Source organism: Echeneis naucrates, chromosome 18, assembly GCF_900963305.1.
Source record: "Echeneis naucrates chromosome 18, fEcheNa1.1, whole genome shotgun sequence".
NCBI lineage: Eukaryota > Metazoa > Chordata > Actinopteri > Carangiformes > Echeneidae > Echeneis > Echeneis naucrates.
The window spans coordinates 3525057-3546527 of record NC_042528.1 but is presented as its reverse complement, the minus strand read 5'-3'; the positions used below and the strand labels follow the sequence as shown (position 1 = coordinate 3546527).

Below are 21471 nucleotides of genomic sequence, written 5' to 3'. Positions count from 1 at the left end.
AACACCACCCCAACAAGTGGGGTTTATTTGCAGTCCCTTGATTTCTGGGTAACAACAACAGCAATGGAATATCAAAAAGCATTACTTACAAGCACTTGCTTGTTCCAAAATCCAGATTCATGCCTAGAAGGAGAATAAAAGGCAGATTGAGGAAAGATGAGAAATTGCTTTACCATGAAAGAATGCACCCTCAATGCAAACCTTTATCATCTTTTGACTAAATTAAAGACAAAACTAACCTCAACTTAAACTAAAGTTTAGGATGATTAGCCAGCCATTTGTCATGTGAACTATAATTAGCATAATGTGACAATTATAATACCTGTATTGACTCCTTATTTCTCCTTACCTTTCACAGCACGATTAAAGCACATTCAGCACACAAACCAACCAATAGCCATTAATATAATCGCCGTTAATGCTAATTTGATGCTAATTAAGTCAATGCTGTAGCCAAAATGCTAGCACCGTTCTCTAGCAGCTACATCCAGCAGTTATCACTCGCACACTAGCATAATCTACCATTCGCAGACTTTTTTTTTTTATTTTGTTACAGTTTACTTGTATCAAATTATTGATTTTGAATTTGATATAAGTCACATCCTTACCGTGCTAGCTTCCAGCTAGCTAACCTGCTGTTAGCTAGCTCAAACGCATTAACGCATGCAACTCACATTAACAAAGCTTCGTTCATTTTTACAAAATTAAGATGAATTCAACAAACAAACTCAAGCCAAATAACGTTTTGACAAAAAAAAAGGATGTAACTTCAGGACTTCGAGGATTTATTTATTTATTTATTTTTATCTTATCCAAAACGACTTACCTGCTCTGGGAAAGAAGAAGAAGAAGAAGAAGAAGACAAACTTCCGGAAATGTAAAAAATTAATTAATTCATTAATTCATTAAAAATAAGTAAATTAATGAATTAATTTGTATATTTTTTATTCTCTCACACCTTTTTTGTTTTGTTACGGAAGCTGAATTGTATGTGCATTACATGGCAATTTGAATCGTATTTGAATCAGTTTAATGACAAATGTACATAACATACAAAGGTCAATATAAACATTATATTTCGCGTTTCTGTTGTATAACTTTATACAAGAACATGATAAAGTGTAAGCGCTTCAGATCCTTAATTGAAGTTAAAGTACATTCCTACTATATATTGTGAGAGTGCATTCAAATCCTAAATTTACTCACATACTTTAGTAAGACTGAGCTATATATGAGTAAATATTGTATATTATGTCAGGCTTATTTTAAATAGAAATATATATTAGTTGTCCTTCATATAATATTGATGACATATTAATTTGTATGCTGCCTTTTATACAGTGGTTATAGATAATTTTTGTAGAATGTAAATAAAAAGATTTGAAATAACTAAAAAATATAAATGAGTGTACTTTCTATTTGTGCTTGAGTGCAAAAAGTGTCACATTTTATAAAGGTTATGTTCAGTTTTTGGCGCTAGATAGCGCCACTTTTCTGCGCTGAAGCTGATGGGGGGGGGGAGCTGAGACCAACCACGTGATCAAATGCGGAAGTAGTCGGCTGGACAAAGTGAGGCGGAGGGAAGAGGAGCGGCGGTCTGTCGTGCTCGGTGTCCGTCGGTCAGGAGCTGCTCCTCGGCTTACTCAGTCCACGGTCTCCGGCGTGTCCACAGGTGGATGTACAGGCTGTCTCCTGTCGTGAATGAAGAAAGGTAAGCTTAGCGTGACACATAAAAAAACAAAGAAACAAACAAACAAAAAGGGCATTTAGGGGTTTTATATCTGGCAACTTTTCACTGGAAGTACAAACACCTGAGCAAAGATCAAGTCATTATTCCTGACAGAAACATAACATGAACATTTATAGTCTTCTTTGTGTAAATGTTGTGTGTATATTTGTGTCAGTAAAGTCACCTTTACATTATTTATTATTATTTACAACCAGTCAATAAATATAGGGTCTGTATAGTTAATTGGATATTTCCATTATGGCACTTTGCATTGAAGGTATTTGTCACTTTGAAGGTTAAAATCATTAATAATTTACTAAATCTGAGCTCCACATTTGCAACTTGCACTGTTTAAGTTGGATATGTTATTGTGAAATGGCTATATTTAGGTGCACTTGAAGCTTCAGAGAGTTTCTGTAATAACTCTCACCTTCATGAAAGTCACAATGTCCAGTTTGTGTTGAAACTGTTTAACAGATGTTTATTCAAGCATGTGAGGCTTTAGTTGGTGGTGCTGTAGTTGTATGAGCTGATCCTCATTGATATGAGGGTCAGCTAAACATAGAAACACCTCTAAGTATAACACGATACAACGCTCTCAATTAGACAGTACTAATAATTATATAGTACTGCGTTAGTTTGAGTTCAGCATGCCTAAAAAGTTTGTTATCTTTATGTACCTAGTGTGTGAAAAGAGCAGAAGCAGTATACACAAGTCCATAAATCTGTGAGTCAACAGAGTCCAGCAGTGTAAACATAGTAGATAATGCTGTTGTAAATATAGTATTTTTTTATAGTGTTCACACACAGACTGATATTCAGTACGTGGTAATTGTGTTTTGTGTAAGACAGTGTCCACTTCTCATCGAATCAGATATAGGACAATACCTATTGTAAACTGTGTAAAGGCTTAAAAGAACAGTGTGACTGGAACTATACTATCAATTTAGATTGCTTGTTTTGTATGAAAAACTGCCTAAACTCAAAGGTGTTTAATTAGGATGAAGGATGAAGAAAACCAGGAAAATAATAACGTTTGACATGAGGGAGAGGATGAATTATTTACCATTCAAGCACTTCTGTACAGGGATACGACTGCAATGACATAATGTTAACTTCATAGTTCATACTTGGTGACAGTCATGTTTCCTGTCACTCCCAGCGGGTGCCTGTTTCCCATGGAGGAGAATAAATCACTGCAGAAATAACAAGCATAAAATCAAAGCAGGAGGCGAGTACCTGTTGCTGCTTGCTGGGGCATCTGCAATTCAAATTTGACAAGTGTGGCACAGAGCAGAGGCAGACCTATCTGTGACAAAGCCTGGCTGGGCTTCAGGATTAAGAATTTGTTCATGCATGTAAATTAAGTTCAGTGTACACTCTGTACAAATCAGCAGTTTGGAAGCATAATAAATGACCTAATCTATCACCAGTAGTTTGATTGTTGATTGTTAGTAATGTATTTATGTATGTGTATCTCTGGCATTGCATTTGTTTCATTTTTAGTCCAAACCTATGTCTGTCACTGCTAACACATCCGGCTCATCACACTAGGCTTATGTGTCCACACATGAAGAAGTCCAGTTAGTCCACATTGCAGTCCCTGTATCTCTTTTAAAGATTTCTACTGGCGGATTCAAATGAACAACTGCCTTTCACCGAGCAACTATTAAACATCTTTAGTTTAGAGCCCTCATCACTGCAGGGGCCAAATTATTAATTCAAAGTATGGCTCTGGTTCATTACAATTGGGGTTTTATTTATGCAGGTTTTTCCATAAATTTGTTGGATTATGATAACAAATTTAGTTGCAATTGCACGACTGCTTGGATGGCCCCACTGAATTCATTTTAATGATGTTGCAGCAGTCTCAGATCACTGAAATCGAAAATGAACTCAAAGCATTTATCATCCAGAGTAGATATTAATTTTAGCATTGCAAACTATCCATTGAGACCTACTTCACATGTCTAACGACAGCTCTCACAGAAGGGAGGTGTGTAAATTTGAATCTCACCAGTGGTTTTCTAATCACAGTGACCCATTTAGGTGCTCAAAACAGCACTCATATTACACACCTCTAAAAGTGGACCATCCTCTGATTCCTAACTAGTCTCAGTGGATGTGACATTGTAAGTTTGACAATTTATAACTTGGCACGGTTCCATCACTTTGCTGTTGCAAGGGTATGATGAAACACAACTGTGTCTTTATTTACGGCCTTGGCTAAAGAGGAAGCTCCAAATCTTCTTGGAGATCAGTGGCCCCCCATGGCTCTGGTTAGAAAATGTGTAGAAGGAACATCTACTGCTAAAAGCGATCACCTGAACTGTAAGAGGTCAGAGCTGGCATTGACACGATATTTGGTGTTTTTGAAGAAGTAATATTTTCAAGGCTATTATTGTCGGATTTTTGATAGATAGATTTTTGAAGTCTGTTTTTCTAGCCAGGACAGAAGGCATGCAGTATATTAAACAAGACAATGCATCTTAAATTTTTCCTGCTGCTTTGGTTTTGAATTGAAAACAAACATTACCAGACTCTATACTTCATAGTAACAAAGCGGCAACCACCTGCATATCCAAGCCAGTGTAAGAAGTTTTTCTCCTTGAGAAAATTCAATTGTGATCTGTAAGGAGAAAAAACATCTCCTAAGTCCACTCTTGAATAAATCCCGACCATGATGCAGAAAGATGTTGCTGTTTTTGAATCTTATGAATCTTAAGTAGCAGTGGTTCTCAAACGTAGCACCTGGGGAGGAGTTTATGTAATAAAATAATGAGCTATTTCTGGTCACATCACACTTTCACCTGGATGTTAATATTATGTAAAGTAACAGCTTTGCCTGTTCAGAGGGAGTGTGTATGTTATTGTATAACAGCAGCGAAGCCTCTCTTGAGTGTTATGTTAACTAGACTGCTTCACTAATGCTTTCCCTTATGAGCTGCCCATACTTTGTTATGAGACTTACAAAAACACTGTGCATTTTCTATATTTCCATATCTATATTTAGCACGTCCTGGAAATGTAATGAACGTTCTCCATCCGGGCGAAGCCCACAAACAGCAGCTTCATCCCCTACCTAATCCTCTTAGACTGTTTTGTTGTTTTCCTTTAATTGAAGTCTCTGTTGGGAGTCTCTGGAATTCCTGGCTTGACTAGTACAGCACAGCTGTACTCTCAGCTGAAATACAGGGTAACCCGGGGTCGTGGCTTTAGAAAGAAAACACCCTTACTTCCCATTTTGTATTGCTGTCGTGTACAGCCTTTACCTCCTTCCTTATTTTCCCGTGTTCTTCTCTTGATCAGATCATTGCCTGTTGTTTTCTATGTGTCTCTTTCTCTCTCCCAACTTGTACGGTAAATGCATCTCTCTTAGAGTCTTCTCAAACCTAATTTGTTTTGCAGGGTCATTCTGAGGTCAGACTGCTAAGATGATAAGGCTGTGACAGTGTGTGTCCAAGTCTCTCTGTGCTGGACCGACTCCTGTGACATGGCTGCTTCCAAGAAAAGTGAGTGTTTATTCTAGTCACTGCTCATTGTAATTGGTGTGATTTTTCACAAATGTATCACATTAAAAAGTTGTTAAGTAAGTAAATGTGGTGATTTTCAACAGTGCTCTGAAACAGGAGAAACAATTTGTTAACAGAGAAGCCCAAGTGTTTTAAGGCATCTTTTGTTTTTTGGGACAAAGAATTACCTTGACATGTTTCAATTGATAGCTGCAGTCTTCTTCACAAGCGCCATCTGACACGTTTCGGACGTGTCTCTTATCATCTGTTCAGCATAAAGGGCGTGGTTAGCACTCTTCATCTTTAAGGACCACTCAGCAGGCCTTTGTTCGTTTTGATAAGGTCACTGAGTGAAGGCTCATCCGTCCACTTTATTGACTTCTCGTTGATGGTATTTTATGGGATGTATGTTTCATACGTCTCAGAGGGACTGAAATGCAAAAAGAAAAGGGTTTGGTGCCTTTTAAGAGGAGAGGGAGGAATGCATTGCAAGCTTTGGGGGAAATAAAAATACTTAATATATTTATTTATCAACACCCATAAAAATTTTATGAAGCACATACTTTTATTTTCATTTTTTATTTTTTTTTATTGGGATGTTTTGCCATTATTCCACTGAGAGTAAGAGAGAGACTGGAAAGTAGGGGAGGGATAGGGGAGGAGGGCAGTGATGCGGGCTCAAACCTGTGGCGTTGCAGTCTGGACTGAGCCATAATGGCACACGCGCCACCAGTTGAGCTACCAGGACTGCCAGGGTACATATTATTTGTTGCTTTTTGAAAAGCTTTGCATTTCCTGTGTAAATGTTTAAAGCACTTTGAAAGTCATGACATACGGTTGTAAACTCTCATACTGTAAATGTGACCAATGGATTTTTTCTTAGAGTCATAATAAGTAAAACTTTGGCTTTTTCATTATGTATTAATCTGTACATTATTTTCTTTCATTATCTTTTCTCAAAATTTCTTCTGAGCCAAATATGACATTTTAACTTTGCTTCTTTTGTCTTGTCAACAGTCAAACATACATGTGGTTTTATTTGAAGAGTTCAGAGAGAATTTGACTGATAGACAGACACAACACTGTAATGCTCAGGAGAGCAGAAGCACATATACTGACAGATAGATTAACGGAGGGACAGAAGCAGATAGAGATTAATCTGAAATAAGCCAGTTCGGTAGGGCGTGTGTGTGTGCGTGCGTGCACATATGCGTCTTAATTTGCACGTGCACATGCATCTGTCTGGTTATGGGTTTGCGACTACTCACATTGTAAGTATGGGTTTGTGTTTTCCTGCTCTCGCTTTGTGTGGGATTATCAAGGCTACAGTGCTCAGTACTGTGAGAATGAGCCAGACAGAGGCGTTGTCCAGGGCTCTATTAATTCTGTGATGCTGTTGTGCAAAAACAATCGGAAACTAAAACAAGAAAAGCCTGTAGTGAAAGGTTCATGAACAAAGAAAGAACCATCCGATGAAACCTGAAGATGATGTTGCTGACAACACACAAAGTTGATGTTTGCACAACAGAATGATTTAATAGCACTTTCAGATACTAAATAGTTAATTATGCCAATATCAACCAGGAGCACATGAACATAGTAAGGTTATGGAGGATCCAGCTACATTTTATATCAAGGAAACAAGTGTGTGGTTTTATATTGCTTGATGTTGTTTGCTGACTTGGTGCTATGCTCCTAGCTAGAGTTTCATATGCTTTAGCAACAGCCTTAGGAGTCACTTTGTTTAAATGGCGGGTATCACAATATGGGGAAGAATCATTCTTAGTACTGTAATATTTTTTAGTATTGAATTTCAATGTGGGCACAAAATCAGATAAGAAAACCCATTTTTTAGATGTTGATGCATCCCTGAATTTTTCTCCTCTATCTTGCTTTTGGGAGAGATTTGCACTCCACATCACAGGAGTGATAATAAAATCTGTTATGTGTTACATTACATCTTGCGCATCTATTAAAACCTCCATTATGTGGGATATTAATAACACGACAAGGTGTTCTGAGCTATCAACGAGCGAACAGCATTCTTCATTTCCACTTTCCAGTTCAGCACAGTGATACTGCACATATGGAAGATGATGTAACTCCTGACCTCATTATTGTGACCCACATTGCTGATAGCAAGGATTTCTAATCTTTAATATGAGTCTGAATAAAAGTTTAATGGAACTGCGCCCAAGTGGGACAGTGATGGCCTGTGCTACATGTAATGCAATGACACGAGTTAGTGTATGATTTGAGTTAAAAGATCTGGAGCAATTATGTGCTATGGCAGTCATTGTCAATTTTATCTTATCCACAATGTATTAATAGAACTTCTATGCATTTTTCAACCATTCATTCATATTCTACTGCTTATCCGACAGTCATTCACACTCACACTCAGACCTGGGGACAATTTATAGTCTTTGGATGGTGGGAGGAACAGGCACGCGGAGAACATGCAAACTCCTCTCAAAAAGGTCTGAGGCCCCAGAACCGAACTCGCAACCTTCTTGTTGCGGGGCAACAGCGCTAAACCACTAACTATTTTGCATCCCTTTATGCCTTCTGGTATACATGTGCTGCTGGTTTTGGAATAGGCTTTACTTTTGGCTTAATAATCTATTCAGTTGGCACAAACGTCACCAAATGTTGCCTTTTAATACGATGGCAGGATGAGTCCAGTTTCTCTGCAAAAGTTTCATAGTTAACGGAACATTTTCTCCAGATATGGAGGGGAAGAAACCTGCCAAAAAATGTTTTTTAGGCAGGGGATAAGGACTTAAAAGACCAAACTCTCCATAGATGATGGGTTGGCAAGAACACCTGATTTAAGTTAGGTTGCTGCAATGAATGTAATATATAAACTGTATAAATACATGTTAGCCAGAAAAGCAGCAAAAATCCTTCAGAAGGTCATCACAGAGACTTGTATCGCTGTGCTTTGTTCTGAGGAGCCCCTTTGAAGTTTTGAATAATTTGCATATAATTCTAAGAAGGATTAAGAAGTGTGTATTTGTGAAACAACATCCTGATGCTGGATATGGTAATCTAAGTCATACATGCGCACACACACACAAAACCTTTTTATTAATAGATCTTTTTATAAACATCAGAAGAGTTGTTTAGATGTAGTGAAGAATGTTAGCACACATTATTCTTTGTACTGTTTATCCATCTCTTGTTGTTTAACCTCTGTACATGTATTACACTGCTTTTAAGTTCTGGGAAAATGACTCTCTGTAATCAGACCCAAATCTGTTCCAGCACAAATTCAGACAAGTTATTTATTTTATTTTCGGAGATAATTATTATTATTTTGTGTGTGTGTGTGTGTGTGGGAAGGATTGGGTTTATTTGGAGAAATAGTTTGTATTCTTGGGCTGAACTCCTGAGCAGAAGAACAATAAATATCAGCATGTCTCTGTGTCATATTAGAGCACCAAAAACCTAAAGAGAAATAGTACGTTTAGCTTGTAAGCCGAAACTTCATTTACAACTTTATGCTGCCACTTTTTTAATATTAGTGGGAAGAAATGCTAGAAAACGCACTGTGGTTCTTCAAATGATATTGTTATGATTGTAAAGGTGTGTGAAAATCTGTCCATTAGTTGCCAGTTGGTTAACACCAGCATCCAGCTGCTTGGCCGAAAGATGAAACATCGTATCAGCAGTTGCCAGAGACGACAGAGTTAAAATATACCGACTGTAACTTCAGTCCTGCCAGGTTTGTTTCCAGGATGGAGGCATTGAACACATCACATGACGGATATTTCTGCAGTGTGTGTGTCTAAATGATTGCCTTGTTGTTGCTTTAACAGCTCCTTTAGCATTCACACAGTGATTTGGAAGGTGCTCCACTCTGTCTTCCACTTAGTTTTTTTTTTTAAGGAGTCGACCGCTGCTGTTTAACAGATCTGTAAAAAGGACCCAGCAGGAGCTCTCATGTTCATATCTTCAGCTGCTCCTCCCTCTTTCTCAGGTTGTGCGAAGGCAGGAGGCGTGCGCTTCTCAGAGGAACCCCCCAGCGCCGGGGCCCCGTCGCACGTCCACTTCGATGAAAAGCTGCACGACTCTGTCGTCATGGTGACCCCAGAGGATGATGGCAACTTCATGGTCAAGGTGTGTTTAAGGTTGCAATAACTAATGAGGGAGATCTGTTTTTCAGTTCCTCTGGTTTTCTGTGTTTACAGAACATAGTGTCAGCTTATGGCTACACACAGGAATGGTATAGTTGTCAGCTTGTGTGGACTTCAAGCTTTAACGTCTTTATTCCTCATAAACATGTCTATTTCTGCTACAGCTACATGTTCTTTTTGAAATTCATCCCCCGTGCCATTGTTTGTGCCTTCAGTCACTGCAACATCTGACAGTCAATCCACTGTGATAGTGGACAGATAATTATGGGAAAGATAATTCGTTTTATGCTCTGGTTGTTTTCTGTTTTATGTCAGGTCCTTGACTGTGATCACGCAACAACTAAGATTTACAAACCCAAGCATGAAAAACACAGTAGCAGATTGAAGGGGACCTCATATAGTAAAAAAAAAAAAAATTAAATTGTACAGAATCTGTGCCAACACGTTAGCTCTTAATAACGCTAAATAATGTAGCAATGCGTGCTTATTTGGAGTGATCAATTATTATCTTTGACTCAGAAGAAAGCCACAGATGTGTGTGCTATATTTGTAGGAAAGCATCAAATGTTGCAGTCATCTAATGCTCGGGCATCAATCTGCTTAGTTTCAAGGAATAGTTCTGAAATTCTAGACATCTCTGGAGGCAAGTCTTTATGATGTCATGATTAGCTTTTTTCCCAATCTCTGTTATCATCTGGCATCGCCCCATGCTCTGGAGATGGATCAAAAGTGATCTGCAGTGAGGCCGGGAGAGTTTATTTATATAGCATCACCGCTTATCCTTTCTCTGCTGTCAGCTTTTAAACCTTGGAGGTGCTCGACTCCGGAGAAGTTGGGCAAGCCTCCAAAATTGTGACAACCATAAGGACAGGAGCCTTGCAGGAGGCTTGCAGAGAAAACGAAGGACCTCTCAAGTAGCTCACATTGGACAGCTTGTGAAAAGATTGTCCTTCCTGCTAAAACCCCTTTCACTGTCACTTAATAATCACAACCTTCTCACCTTAATTGGTAAATTCAAGAAGCAACTTATTCACTTCTATGCTTTTATTTTTCAATGAAGGGGCCAACATGTTAACAGCTAGATATAACTTTTACTGGTTTAGCTTATACCGTATGTATGGCATTCAACAGAGACCTTTAAAGGACTCTCAGGTTAACCTGTTGAGCTGTGCACTGTCACAGTATCTAAGCATTTTCCAAGCATTGAAACCAATCCACAGCAAAATTAGTTTCCTTTGTTGGTGGACTATAAACTTGGCTGTGGCCTTCACATTTACAGAGGAACCTGTTTGTGTGAGTGTGCGCGTCATTTCTCTCAAAGCGCTTCCGGCGTGTTCAGCAGTGGGCACAGAGCACCGTTAGCCCGGCAGCATGGAGCTGGAGGAGGGGGTGGGGGGATGGTGCTGCTATGGAAACGGTCGACTGGGTTTGGCGATTCTCGCAGGCAGACCAGAGACGACGTGATGGGAGTGTGTGGGATGAAGGTGGCGTGCATACAACAGCTGTATGAATACCAGTCTTGATGAAGGTTGCAAGATTTGATTTCTGTCTGTTTGTCTTCACACATGCACTCGCTCTGATTAAGTTGGTGATGCAGGGTGTATGGAAATGAGCTGCTGTCAGCAGGGTCATATCAGGTGAAGCTGTATTTGTGTGTCACGGGTCTAATGAATTTTCACCATGACCATGGGAAGGTTCACACACACACTTACTTACAGTTACTCTTTTCATGACACACAAATTAGTAGATGTTGCTTTATAAATGCAGCATCAATGTCTCTGCTATATGTGTACATCAAATGTGAATGGGCTTAGTTTTGATTGTTCTTAGGAACTCCACTACTGCTCGCAAAAAGTCAGAAAGAATTTCACCTCACACAGTTGCTCAATAGCAGGCCAGATATTTGTTGCAACGAAAAAAACCTTTTCATGTAATGTCAGTCTGGTGGATTTATTTGGATGCTTTCTGCTTTCCATCTGGCTTCTGGTACATTAGAGCTCTGACAAAAATGAGACTGAAGTAGTTCTGATATCTCCAACTGCATGTGTGAGGAATGAATGATGGATGAGCTCTAACTCTGATTAGATGCTTTTCTTTTTTTTTAATAAAATGCAACAAGTGCAGGTCAAGGGGGCGCTGCCAGAGGCTAAACAGGGGTCCCACAACATTGTGTGATTGTGTGGTACCAGGTATCTTCTATATTTCTTACCTTGTATGTAGATGATTGCAGGAAAGTGTATCCCTATAGTCATATTGCAAATTCTCCAGTGATGCTGCCGTCTCGATCGATGGACACATTTCAGTACTGTATAGAGCTAGAGACCTTCGTCAAGTGGTTTGGTGTGAGTAATCTCATTTCAAATGTCATGGAAGCACAGCAGAATGAATGACTATGAGCCAGTGGGAATCTAAAACCAGGCAACTACCCAAGTACCCTCAAATAAATACTGAGGTCTCCATGTATAGAAACGTCTTGGATGGAAAACATTAATTGAGACTTTATTTGCCAAGGGGATTTAGGCCTTTTGGATTGAGCATCCAGATCAGGCTGTTGTTCTGCTGGGAAATCTAAGATAGCAACAGCAGGCTGACACCAGGCTGACAGCGCAGCAGAAAAGCAGGGAGTCAGCGTTCACAGGAGAGCGATGAGGGTAATGGGAAGGAAAGACTATGAGCCGTTACAGAGGCTGTATGAGCGGGCAGCCATTAAACAACGAAAACCATCCCCCTCTCTGAATATGAGCCTCCAACATGAGGAGAGAGACTCAGTGTCCCAGTACAGACCAGACCACTGCAGCACTGTGCCACAGACGAATTTCCTGTTGGGGACAATGCTTTTTATTGTGCATGAATAACAATTTAAAGAGTCGGGGAATTGATTAAATCTTCAAAAATAAAATGGGTAGATCACATTGTCTTTTTATTTTTTTAATCAGTAACTGTTTTACTGAATGAAATATCTTACTGGAAACAGGATGACACAGCTTCTCAATTCGTGTGGTATTTCCTCTCTAGTTACATAAGAATTACACCATTGTTTTGTAATAACTCAGCAGTTTGTGTCTCTTAAAAAAACCATCGCTCTGTACTGTATAGATACATCAGACGCATCAACAAGAGCTCATTTAAGTGACTTACTAATGCTTCGTCTCTGTTAACAGGGTATAACAAAACCTTAACTGTTTTATTTAATGTCTGCAGCATGAAATTCATATCGAATCATGTTTCGGTGACAGTTTATAGTCTCTGGATTGATTGCTGTTTTTCTCCTTGGTGCTCCCTCTGAATTTGTGCTCTCCCCTCTCGCTTAGTGCTGCTCTTCCCATCCCTTTACAAAGAAAGGTATTGTGTGTGTTTGGGGGGGGTGCTGCTGGTCGTAGCTCTAACTGGAGGAGCTTTGGGCTTATCTCTCTCTGCCTGCACTTCCCTGCTGACTCTTTCTAGCTGCCTCTCTCTTTACCCTGCCTCCTCTGCTCTCCTCACCCATCTCTGACAACTCCCTCATAAATTTTTCTCTCTGTGAAATTTAAGGCGGCTTCCACCAGCTTGCTCTTCACACTCCACCCCTCTGTTGCTATTTCTCTCACTTGTGCGTCTTCCAGCACCCTTTGTGTATGGGGAATGAAAATTGTTTGTCATTTGTGATATAAAACGTTTTGATGGTTGCATCACTTTTGTATTTTTTTCCTTCTTCTTTGACTGAAATTCATTTGCAGTTTGATAAAGAACATAATGATCAATAAATCATTTTCCACCACACCAGAATATCATTTTCAAGGTTACAGATGTAATGGCAGTTCTTTCTGAAGAAAAATGTTATTAGCTACCATCAATCACATTCTCATAATCTTTGAAATACAGATTTCTCCTTTTTGAGCTCTTACTTTATCGCTGGCCTCACTAAGAAATGTTGAAGGAGCGTCTCAGCTGTTTCCCGTCTTCCCAAATCCAAAGAGATTTAGCTCTTTGGGACCTTTGAAATGCCTCCCTCCGTTTTGGGCCCACATTGGCCCTCACCCTTGGGGCTCCATACTGATGTAGGAAGCGTAGCTGTGAATAAGATTAGGCTCTTGAATTGCTGAAAAATCCATTCATGGGATTAGTATTACTGTAAGATTTTGGATTTAAATGAAATCCAGAAAGTAATTCAGGTGTTTTTTCCCCCCATCAGTCTAAACAATTGCAAATCTGGCAGAGTTGAGAGGATTAAAATCACCAGAGCAATGACTAATGATTTCAATTAGAGGGCTGCTTCTAGGAAAACTCAGCCCAACAGTGTCGTGTTAATGAGAATTACTTATCCATGTTACTCATAAAAATATATTGCTTATTTATTTGGCTATAATAGATTTATAGTATGTGATTAGAAGCAAGGCCAAAGCCAGTTTCCTCTTTGTGTGAACTTTTTATTCTCTCCTCTCCACTCCCAGTTCTCCCTGTGGTGCACTCAGAATAGTCCAAACAAGCAATTGTATTTCTGCCAAATCACTAAATCTTTGCCTTTCAGCCTTATTAATATCCGTCCCTCCCCCTTCGCTGCAGGTTGGCTTCCTGAAGGCGCAACACCGGTATGAAATAGTGTTCAACCTGCCCGAGGTCCCAGCTCTGGGGAAGGACGTGTGTCCAGCTCCTGTGCCCAGTCTACATCTCCGGATCACTGATATCACACCAATCCCCGAAGGTGAGTCCACAAGAGGATGCAGAAAACAAACAGTTTGCAAAACTGTCAGAACAGACAAATCCTCTTAGCCCTCAGAAATAATATGATCCAGAAATAAAAACCAGAACGGTGATCATAACTTCTCAGATTTCTTTATCATCTTGAACTCACAGTCGGTCTGTGCTGCATCTCTGCATCTCTCCTTATCACTACTCCTCACAGCACCGATAGCAGGACAGGCTTCAAGCTAAATTAGGTCATCAGCTGTGGAGGAAATTTGTCCAATTCTGCCCACTCTGGAGTCAATCTGTGAGGTCCTCTGTTCCCTGGAACTTTTACAACTTGAAATAAATATATATGTAAGACAGAAAAAGTTTTATTAGAGGAGGCAGCCATGGTTAAAGTCTTTCTGTGTCCTAATATAAAAGAGAGCTGGGTGTCACTCCACGGGGAGATCAGGTTGTTACTGTATAACTGGTTAAACCTAAGAAAGTTGAACCTGCTAATGACTCCAAATGCTTCCTGAGAATGTGCGGGGGTTCACGGCAAAAGAAGCTCTTTTTAGCCACATAATTTAGAGTAAAGTCAGAGACACCTCGGTTTTCACAGCATTGTCTTTGATCATGATTTTACCCAACAACCGGCTCCAAGAAGATAGGGATGAGGAAATATTGCCTGAGAGGCGAAGAGACTGGGGGCTAAAAAATACTCCTCTGAAGCTTCATTACTGTGAGTGCATGGTAATAACGTAAGCCCATTAGCATTTTGATCAATTTAGAGCTTCTCCCATCTGGACTTGATGGTCCGTCTGAGAAAAGACACAATTTAAGGGTGTGTTAAACTGAAACTGCGAAAGCAAGGGGATCAGAAAAGGATTTTATGACATCCCAATTGGATGTAGCTATAAACTTCCTGCCTCACTGGATCTTCCTCAACACTGTTGGCAATGCAGTAAAAGTGCAGTGTAAAAATGTCTGTGAGATTAATAAAAGATGCATAAGATACAGAGGAATTGTTTCATTGCTCTACTTTATTGTTGCTACATTAGGAACTGACATAGACCAAATGTATATAATATATAAGAAAATATATTTAAGCACAGCATATTCTATTTCTTTACTTCCTTCATATTTCTTGTTATTTCTTCATATTTCTTGTATATCTGCAGTATCGCTCAGCGGTCAATTAATCTTTCTTATTATTAGGGTTGAGCCTGTCACGCAGTTCCTTACTTCAAGTTATATTTCCAAGCCATGTGCGTTACCCAATACCCAAATTACAACAAAGTTCAGTGTATAATTATTTTCTTTGTGGGCAGATCTGAAGGAAATACTTGGACGTAATACTCAGCAGCAGTTCCAGACTGCACGGAGGACCAGATGGTTGAGGATTACAGCAGTAGACAGTGTTAGCTCAGCAATCAATCTCTGAGGAATCATCAAAACAAAACAGATTTTCATATCTCAAATTCCTGTCACGCTTCATCCTGCCCGAGGTTATGACTGAGTTTTTATGGGGTTTTTCCACCACCACCACTAAAGCAGGTTACTGACCTTTTCTGCCAGCTCAATGTCGAACTGTTTCTATTACTCTGACATGTGTGTGTCAGCTGATATGGAAAGCAGCAGGCGTGATGTAGGTCTATTATTGTCTTAGTGTGTGTGGAGTATGTTTGGGATTGTTAACTCATTGGTCAGCTGCCTTTGTGTCCTTTGTTCCTTTTGCCCGTCGGTGGTCCATCTAGCTTCATGATCAAAACATCGTCACCCGCAGAGAGGCGAAGGAAACTTTCTTTTAGGCAGATAAAACTTGGTAATAAACCGAAAACCAAACCTTTCTTCTGCTTTGTGTGTCTCCAGGAGGTCTGAAGGTAACATGTGAGTACATGGCCCAGCATGAGGGGGTTCTGTGTGAGGAAGTGCAGCTGCTGAGCGAGACCAACGAGGATGTTTGTGTCAAAGTCAAAGTTCACGCCAGAGTCATGGGTGAGGACACTTTCCTTATCTATCTTTTCTTCTTACTGCATCACAGTTCGCTCCATCACTTAGCTGCCATTTGTCTGAATCCAGTTATATTTCCAGAGCCCCATACACACACACACATAGATATAAACCAACTGACAGAGACTGTTCTTTGTCTCTTTGTGGCCGTTTAGTGTTTCTTTGTGGCTGCTGAGCACATTTTTGTTGTTTTAGGTTCTCTTTATTGTCATTTAGCCTCTTTTTGTGGTTTGAAAGTGTCACTTATTGCTCATTTAGTGTCTCTTTGTGATCATTTTGTGCCTCTTTGTGATAATGTTGTGTCTCTTTGTGGGTGTATAGAGTGTGTTTATTGTTGTTCAGCATGTCTTTGTTGTAATTTAGCAACTCTTTGTTGTCAGTTAGCATTTGTTTATGGTCAATAAGTGTAGTTGTGTCTTTGTAGTGGTATTCTAGCATTCATTCACATTTCACATCAAGGTTATGGGATAAAATCTGACAAATATGCATGAATAAGCCATTACTTTGGATTTTAAAACTGCAGATTTTGTTTTTGAAGGATAATATTTTACAAATTTTCCCATTTTAAACAATAGACATTTGATTTTAGTTTTTTGGTTGATCTGGTAATTGTTTTGTCAGTTTACACTTTTGTCTTTAAACGTGTCTTCAAAATGCTTCTAGTCGACAATCCAAACATCTAATATGACATAAAACAAAGAAATCTGTACAAATTAGAAGAACTGATTTGTTGACCATGCAAACAGCTGCAGCTTCTCAGCTACCACACGTCCATCAGGAGGACCCAAATGTTGCAGGTTTTGCTGGAACGTCTGGGAGTCTGAAGTCTCTGTTTTAGTTTCAAAGTTGGAGCGGTCAGATGAGCAGAAGGGTGAACGTGCAACACTGCTGCCTCCTGCTGGTGTGTCTGCATGGATTTACACCCAGTCTCTATGAACAAAAGCATTTATAAGATTTTATAGGAGTCACCAGAACTTATATTATGATGTGAAAAGCAGCAGAGTATGAAATCATTGGTGTAATGTTGCCTTACAAAGACGCCCAATAGATGGAAAAGCTTTCTGCAGCAGAAAAATCTGCTTTCTTACACTTAATCTCGTCTCAGATCAGGACCTGAAGCCAGAATTTGATTTTTCTGCACTTGAACTGTTGACAGTAACACTGAAATATCAGGTAACTGAGCTGTGTGTGTTTCCATCTGTTCCTGCATAATTTTAGTCGAAGTCGTGTATTTCTTTAGGCGTTTGTGTTGGCCATTGATTTGGTGCTTATTTTTACTCACAAAGTGTAGTCTAAACATCTGCCCAGATGTCTGTGTGTAATTGAGGCCTGAGCTGCAACCAGCTGAACGGATTAAGCTCCTCTCTGCTCTGGGGCTTTATTAGATCAGTGACAGAGGGAGCACAGTGGATTCACATCGTACTGGCTTCATGTTTTAATCTGGTTTAAAAACACAAAAATATTTAACCTTCCTGAGAAGGACTGGGTGAATCGCTGGGATGTTTAAGAGCATTCATTTTTTAGTAGTCATTAAAGCGTCCATGTTATGTTTGTTATTCTTTTATCTCTTAATTGTAATTTTGTGTCTTTGAAAAATGTGGGGCATCATTTTATGGTTGTTTAGCATCTCTTTGTGGGAGTTGAGTGTCCTTTCTTGCATTCAATTTTGATAAATTAATTAATTAGCTGATTAGTAATAAATTGACAGCTATTTCGATAACTGCAAAATCATTTCAATCATTCATTAAATATAAACCACAAATACTTTTTTAGATTAGCTACTCAAATGTGTGGATGTGTGGTTCTTTATTTCCCGCCTTGATTGACTCAGTGCATTCTGGGAAATAGATAAATTAGCTAAAATATTTACAATCATCCAGCCCAAATTATCAGAAGTAATCTGGAGAGTTTCTGTGCGCTGCCTGCTGCCTTTATAATGTGGTGGGGAGGGAAAAAGAAACTCTTGCATTGGCCGGGAATCGAACCCGGGCCTCCCGCGTGGCAGGCGAGAATTCTACCACTGAACCACCAATGCATTGATGTACAAAGAGGCTGCATTTGCAAAAATGAATTGTGTGGTTCTATGGTATTTCCAGACTGAGTTTATTTTTATTTGTTGTTGTTGTTGTTGTTGTTGTTATTGCGTGTGTGTTCTCCTTCCTCTTTAGGGAAATTACAGGAAGGGCGTGAAAGATGAACAAATGGTGTGTGATCCTGTAAAATTCTGCCGCTGACTCATTGCTCTGTCTCTGTCTGGTCCAGATCGTCACCACGGGACTCCCATGCTGCTGGAGGGAGTTCGCTGTATAGGGGTGGAGGTGGAGTACGACTCCGAGCAGAGCGACTGGCAGGGATTCGACTGAAGCAAAGGGTTCCTCTTTCATCCTGAAGTACAAGTACACACAAACACACACACTCCAACTGGAAACTTGAACGCACCGGTCATCCTGACAAAAAGATTCAGAAATAAAAAATCTCCACTGTTGCGGTTCCTCTGAACTCCGGTTCAGTTTTTGGACAGTCAGAGGAAACAGACATCCAACATTTCTCTGCCGTGAACTCTCCCTGTACAGATTTTTCTGTCACTTAGCTTCATCTCTGCAGCTCCTCCATTACCCTCCATGTTCACCCCCCCCCTCCACCCCATGCCTTGACCTTGACCTTGACCTCCAGCTCATTGTTCTCTCTGATGTGCAAAATGTGAGAACTTCATCCCACAGTTATCTATTGTTGCGATGGTGTAAATAAGGGCTTGTTTATTTATTTGGCACTAAAGGTAAGAACAAGTCTTCACAATTCAGGGAAACCAACCTGGACTGAGAGGCAGCATGAGGCTGTAATGTGTCTGTGTCACCACAGGGAGACGCTGCAGACCAGTCTATGTGATGCTCCCGCTCGGAAGGCTTTGTGTCAGTCATGTTGCTCCATTTACAGGAAAAATCCAGCAATGACGTTTTTAAGCCTTCATATATTTAAACCCGGCCTGGTTCAAATCAAATCAATGGATGTGATGGACATTTTTATCGTGCTGAGCCTCAATCTGTCCTCACTACTCTTTTTTGTGAATTGTCTTCTAGTCAAGGCCAAAAACTGGGTGTGATGTGTAAAAGGTCCTCAGATAAAATTTAGCTCAACATTTTTTCATTTCCTTTCTGCCCAAACTTAATCAAGAGAATAATCTTTGGTTGCAGCACCAGCTTTAAAATGTTTTTGGGTGGATTTTTCCTTTAAGATTACAAAACAAAAAATAAAAATCATCTGCTGTCAGCCTGGTGAGGTTTGGAAAGTACTGACATTTTGTTCCTTTTGTTTGAATTCATGAGGCCTTCAGAAAGACACACACGACGCAAAGTGCCTTTCATTCCACAGTCATGATGTTTTTCCATCAACTCTGCATCCCCATCTCACACACACACACACACACACACACACACACACAACGGACGAAGCAGCAGACACATGTGGGCCAGTTTTGGAGCAGCAGGGAGGTGAAGTGGGTGTCGGGACAGTATGTGATCAAACAAGGGGAAATCAAATTTCAACAAACTACATCCACCAGTTTGCCTCAGTCGGGCGTGTTTGACTCATCACAGCAGCTCAGAGAGTCGACAGGCGTAATCACCATGTCGGCTCCGCCTAATTGACTTTTCTTTTCTTTTTTTATTTGCTACATTTTAAAGAGTGAGTGCCATCATCTGGCTGCGCTGCCATCTTCCCCCTCTTCTGCCTCCTTGTTAATCACGTTTCATTGTCCGTTTGTTTGTTGTTGTTGTTTGTTTTTTTTATCATTCCTGTTTATACCCTATTGAATGCATTCAGCCTTAAAGGAAATGACTCTGTGTGTATTTTCTCTCTATGTCAGACAACAGGCTGTTGGTATAGTGCAGATTAAATAGATTTATTTGATGTTTACTTGCACGTAATAGGTCAAAATCAGGTTTGTTCCCTTGTAGTGTGAAAGTGCAGTGTTTGGTAGGTTACTGTTTTGAGAATTTGTTGGAATCTGCTCACTGCGGCACTGTGATTTGTATTTTTAATGTCATATATGAATAAAATGTGTGTATCTTTGGAGTTTGTTCCTTCTTATGGCCACCGTCAGTTCATCACACAGACAGCTGGTGGCAGTCTACACCACTACAGCAGCGTGAGGTTGAGCTGAGGCTCACAAACAGCCCATATAACACGATTCCCCCCCGATCCCACCTGATGTTGCACAAAATATCTCTTCATGTTCGTCTGGTGGGGATTTAAACACATGCATGCACAGATTTTCTTTAAAATAACAACACTGACTGGAGCCCAGTTCAGCACAGTTTCACTTCAGTAATGTGGAGCTGGGTCTGTTTCAGTCTAAGTCTCAGGAAACAGTGTGTGCTGCACAAAATGATTTGAGTGTGTGACTTTCCTATGTGAGCATACTGCTGAATTTAACATGCAGCTCAAAAACACATTTGTTGGGATTTTACAGAAATGTAAGTGAAAATAACAGCAAGCAATCCATTTTATTCTAATTAAGTTTTTTTTTCTTTTGTGATGTGAATTCGTCTGCAGCTCTTTAATTTGAACAAACCTGTTTTTATTGGAAACATCACATCCATCCCTTTTCTGACAGGCTTACATATTAACCCTCAAATTTCTAAAGGAGATCCTCAATGCTTAATGTGAAACCTCCATTAATCTTACCGAATTGATGGATTTTTTTCAGAGTAACCATGTCTGAAAATGAAAAATGTATTTAATGTAAATTCTTCAGAACGTTTCTTTAGGGTCAAACGTGTCAAATATACCAGCAGTCATTCAGGCTTTTTATCCTCATCACTGATTTAAAAAGAAAAACTGATGAAGTGCAACACGTTTTACTTCAGTTTCACTTGATTGAAGTTTCACCTCCACAAAAAGCAGCTAAGAGGGAGCTTTGGACGGTCTCCTGCTGGGATGGGAGGCAGGTGGATGTTCTTATTCAACAAAACTGAGATTCCTTTCAGCTGGTTCATGAGGCTGCTCCCCTTTAAGTTCATTTTGTCCTCCAAAGTGATAAAGATAAACTTTTTCTCTACAAGTTTATTTTTTTTTTTTTTCAAAGTTTACTTCAAGTAATGACCTGAAAATGGCTAAAAGGAGAAGTTTATTTTATCTCAGCCTTTATGTGGCCCATCTTCAATCAAACCTTCCATTCAAAATGCTATTGAACATTTTCAAAAATCAGGATTACTGATGTTGAATTAAGGAAGTGCAGAAAAGGCGGGACAGCCAGCAGGGAGATGTGAAGATCTGCAGTCCAGCAGCCGGTGAAGGGAAAGTTTGAGGAGACTCTGAGCTAAACCCGGACCACACAGCTCCGTGGAGGGACCGGGACCAGGACCGGGACCGGGACCGGGACCGAGTGTGCGTCTGTTAACTTTCCTCTGGTATTGAAGCCGCTCTCTCTGC

The 21471-nt window shown here is 39.9% G+C and overlaps 1 protein-coding gene and 1 non-coding gene across 2 annotated transcripts; one reads left to right on the top strand and one right to left on the bottom strand.

The window, feature by feature from the left end:
* The first annotated feature begins 1573 nt into the window (after nucleotides 1-1573).
* adisspb (adipose secreted signaling protein b) lies at nucleotides 1574-20112 on the top strand. Its single transcript, XM_029526567.1, has 6 exons — nucleotides 1574-1711; nucleotides 5138-5241; nucleotides 9224-9363; nucleotides 13924-14062; nucleotides 15901-16026; nucleotides 18304-20112. The coding sequence occupies exons 2-6, from the start codon at nucleotides 5223-5225 to the stop codon at nucleotides 18402-18404; spliced, it is 525 nt and encodes a 174-aa protein (XP_029382427.1). The 5' UTR covers nucleotides 1574-1711; nucleotides 5138-5222; the 3' UTR covers nucleotides 18405-20112.
* On the bottom strand, nucleotides 18006-18076 carry trnag-gcc (transfer RNA glycine (anticodon GCC)). Its single transcript has one exon. It is a non-coding gene; the product is annotated as a tRNA-Gly (tRNA).
* Nucleotides 20113-21471: the final 1359 nt, after the last annotated feature.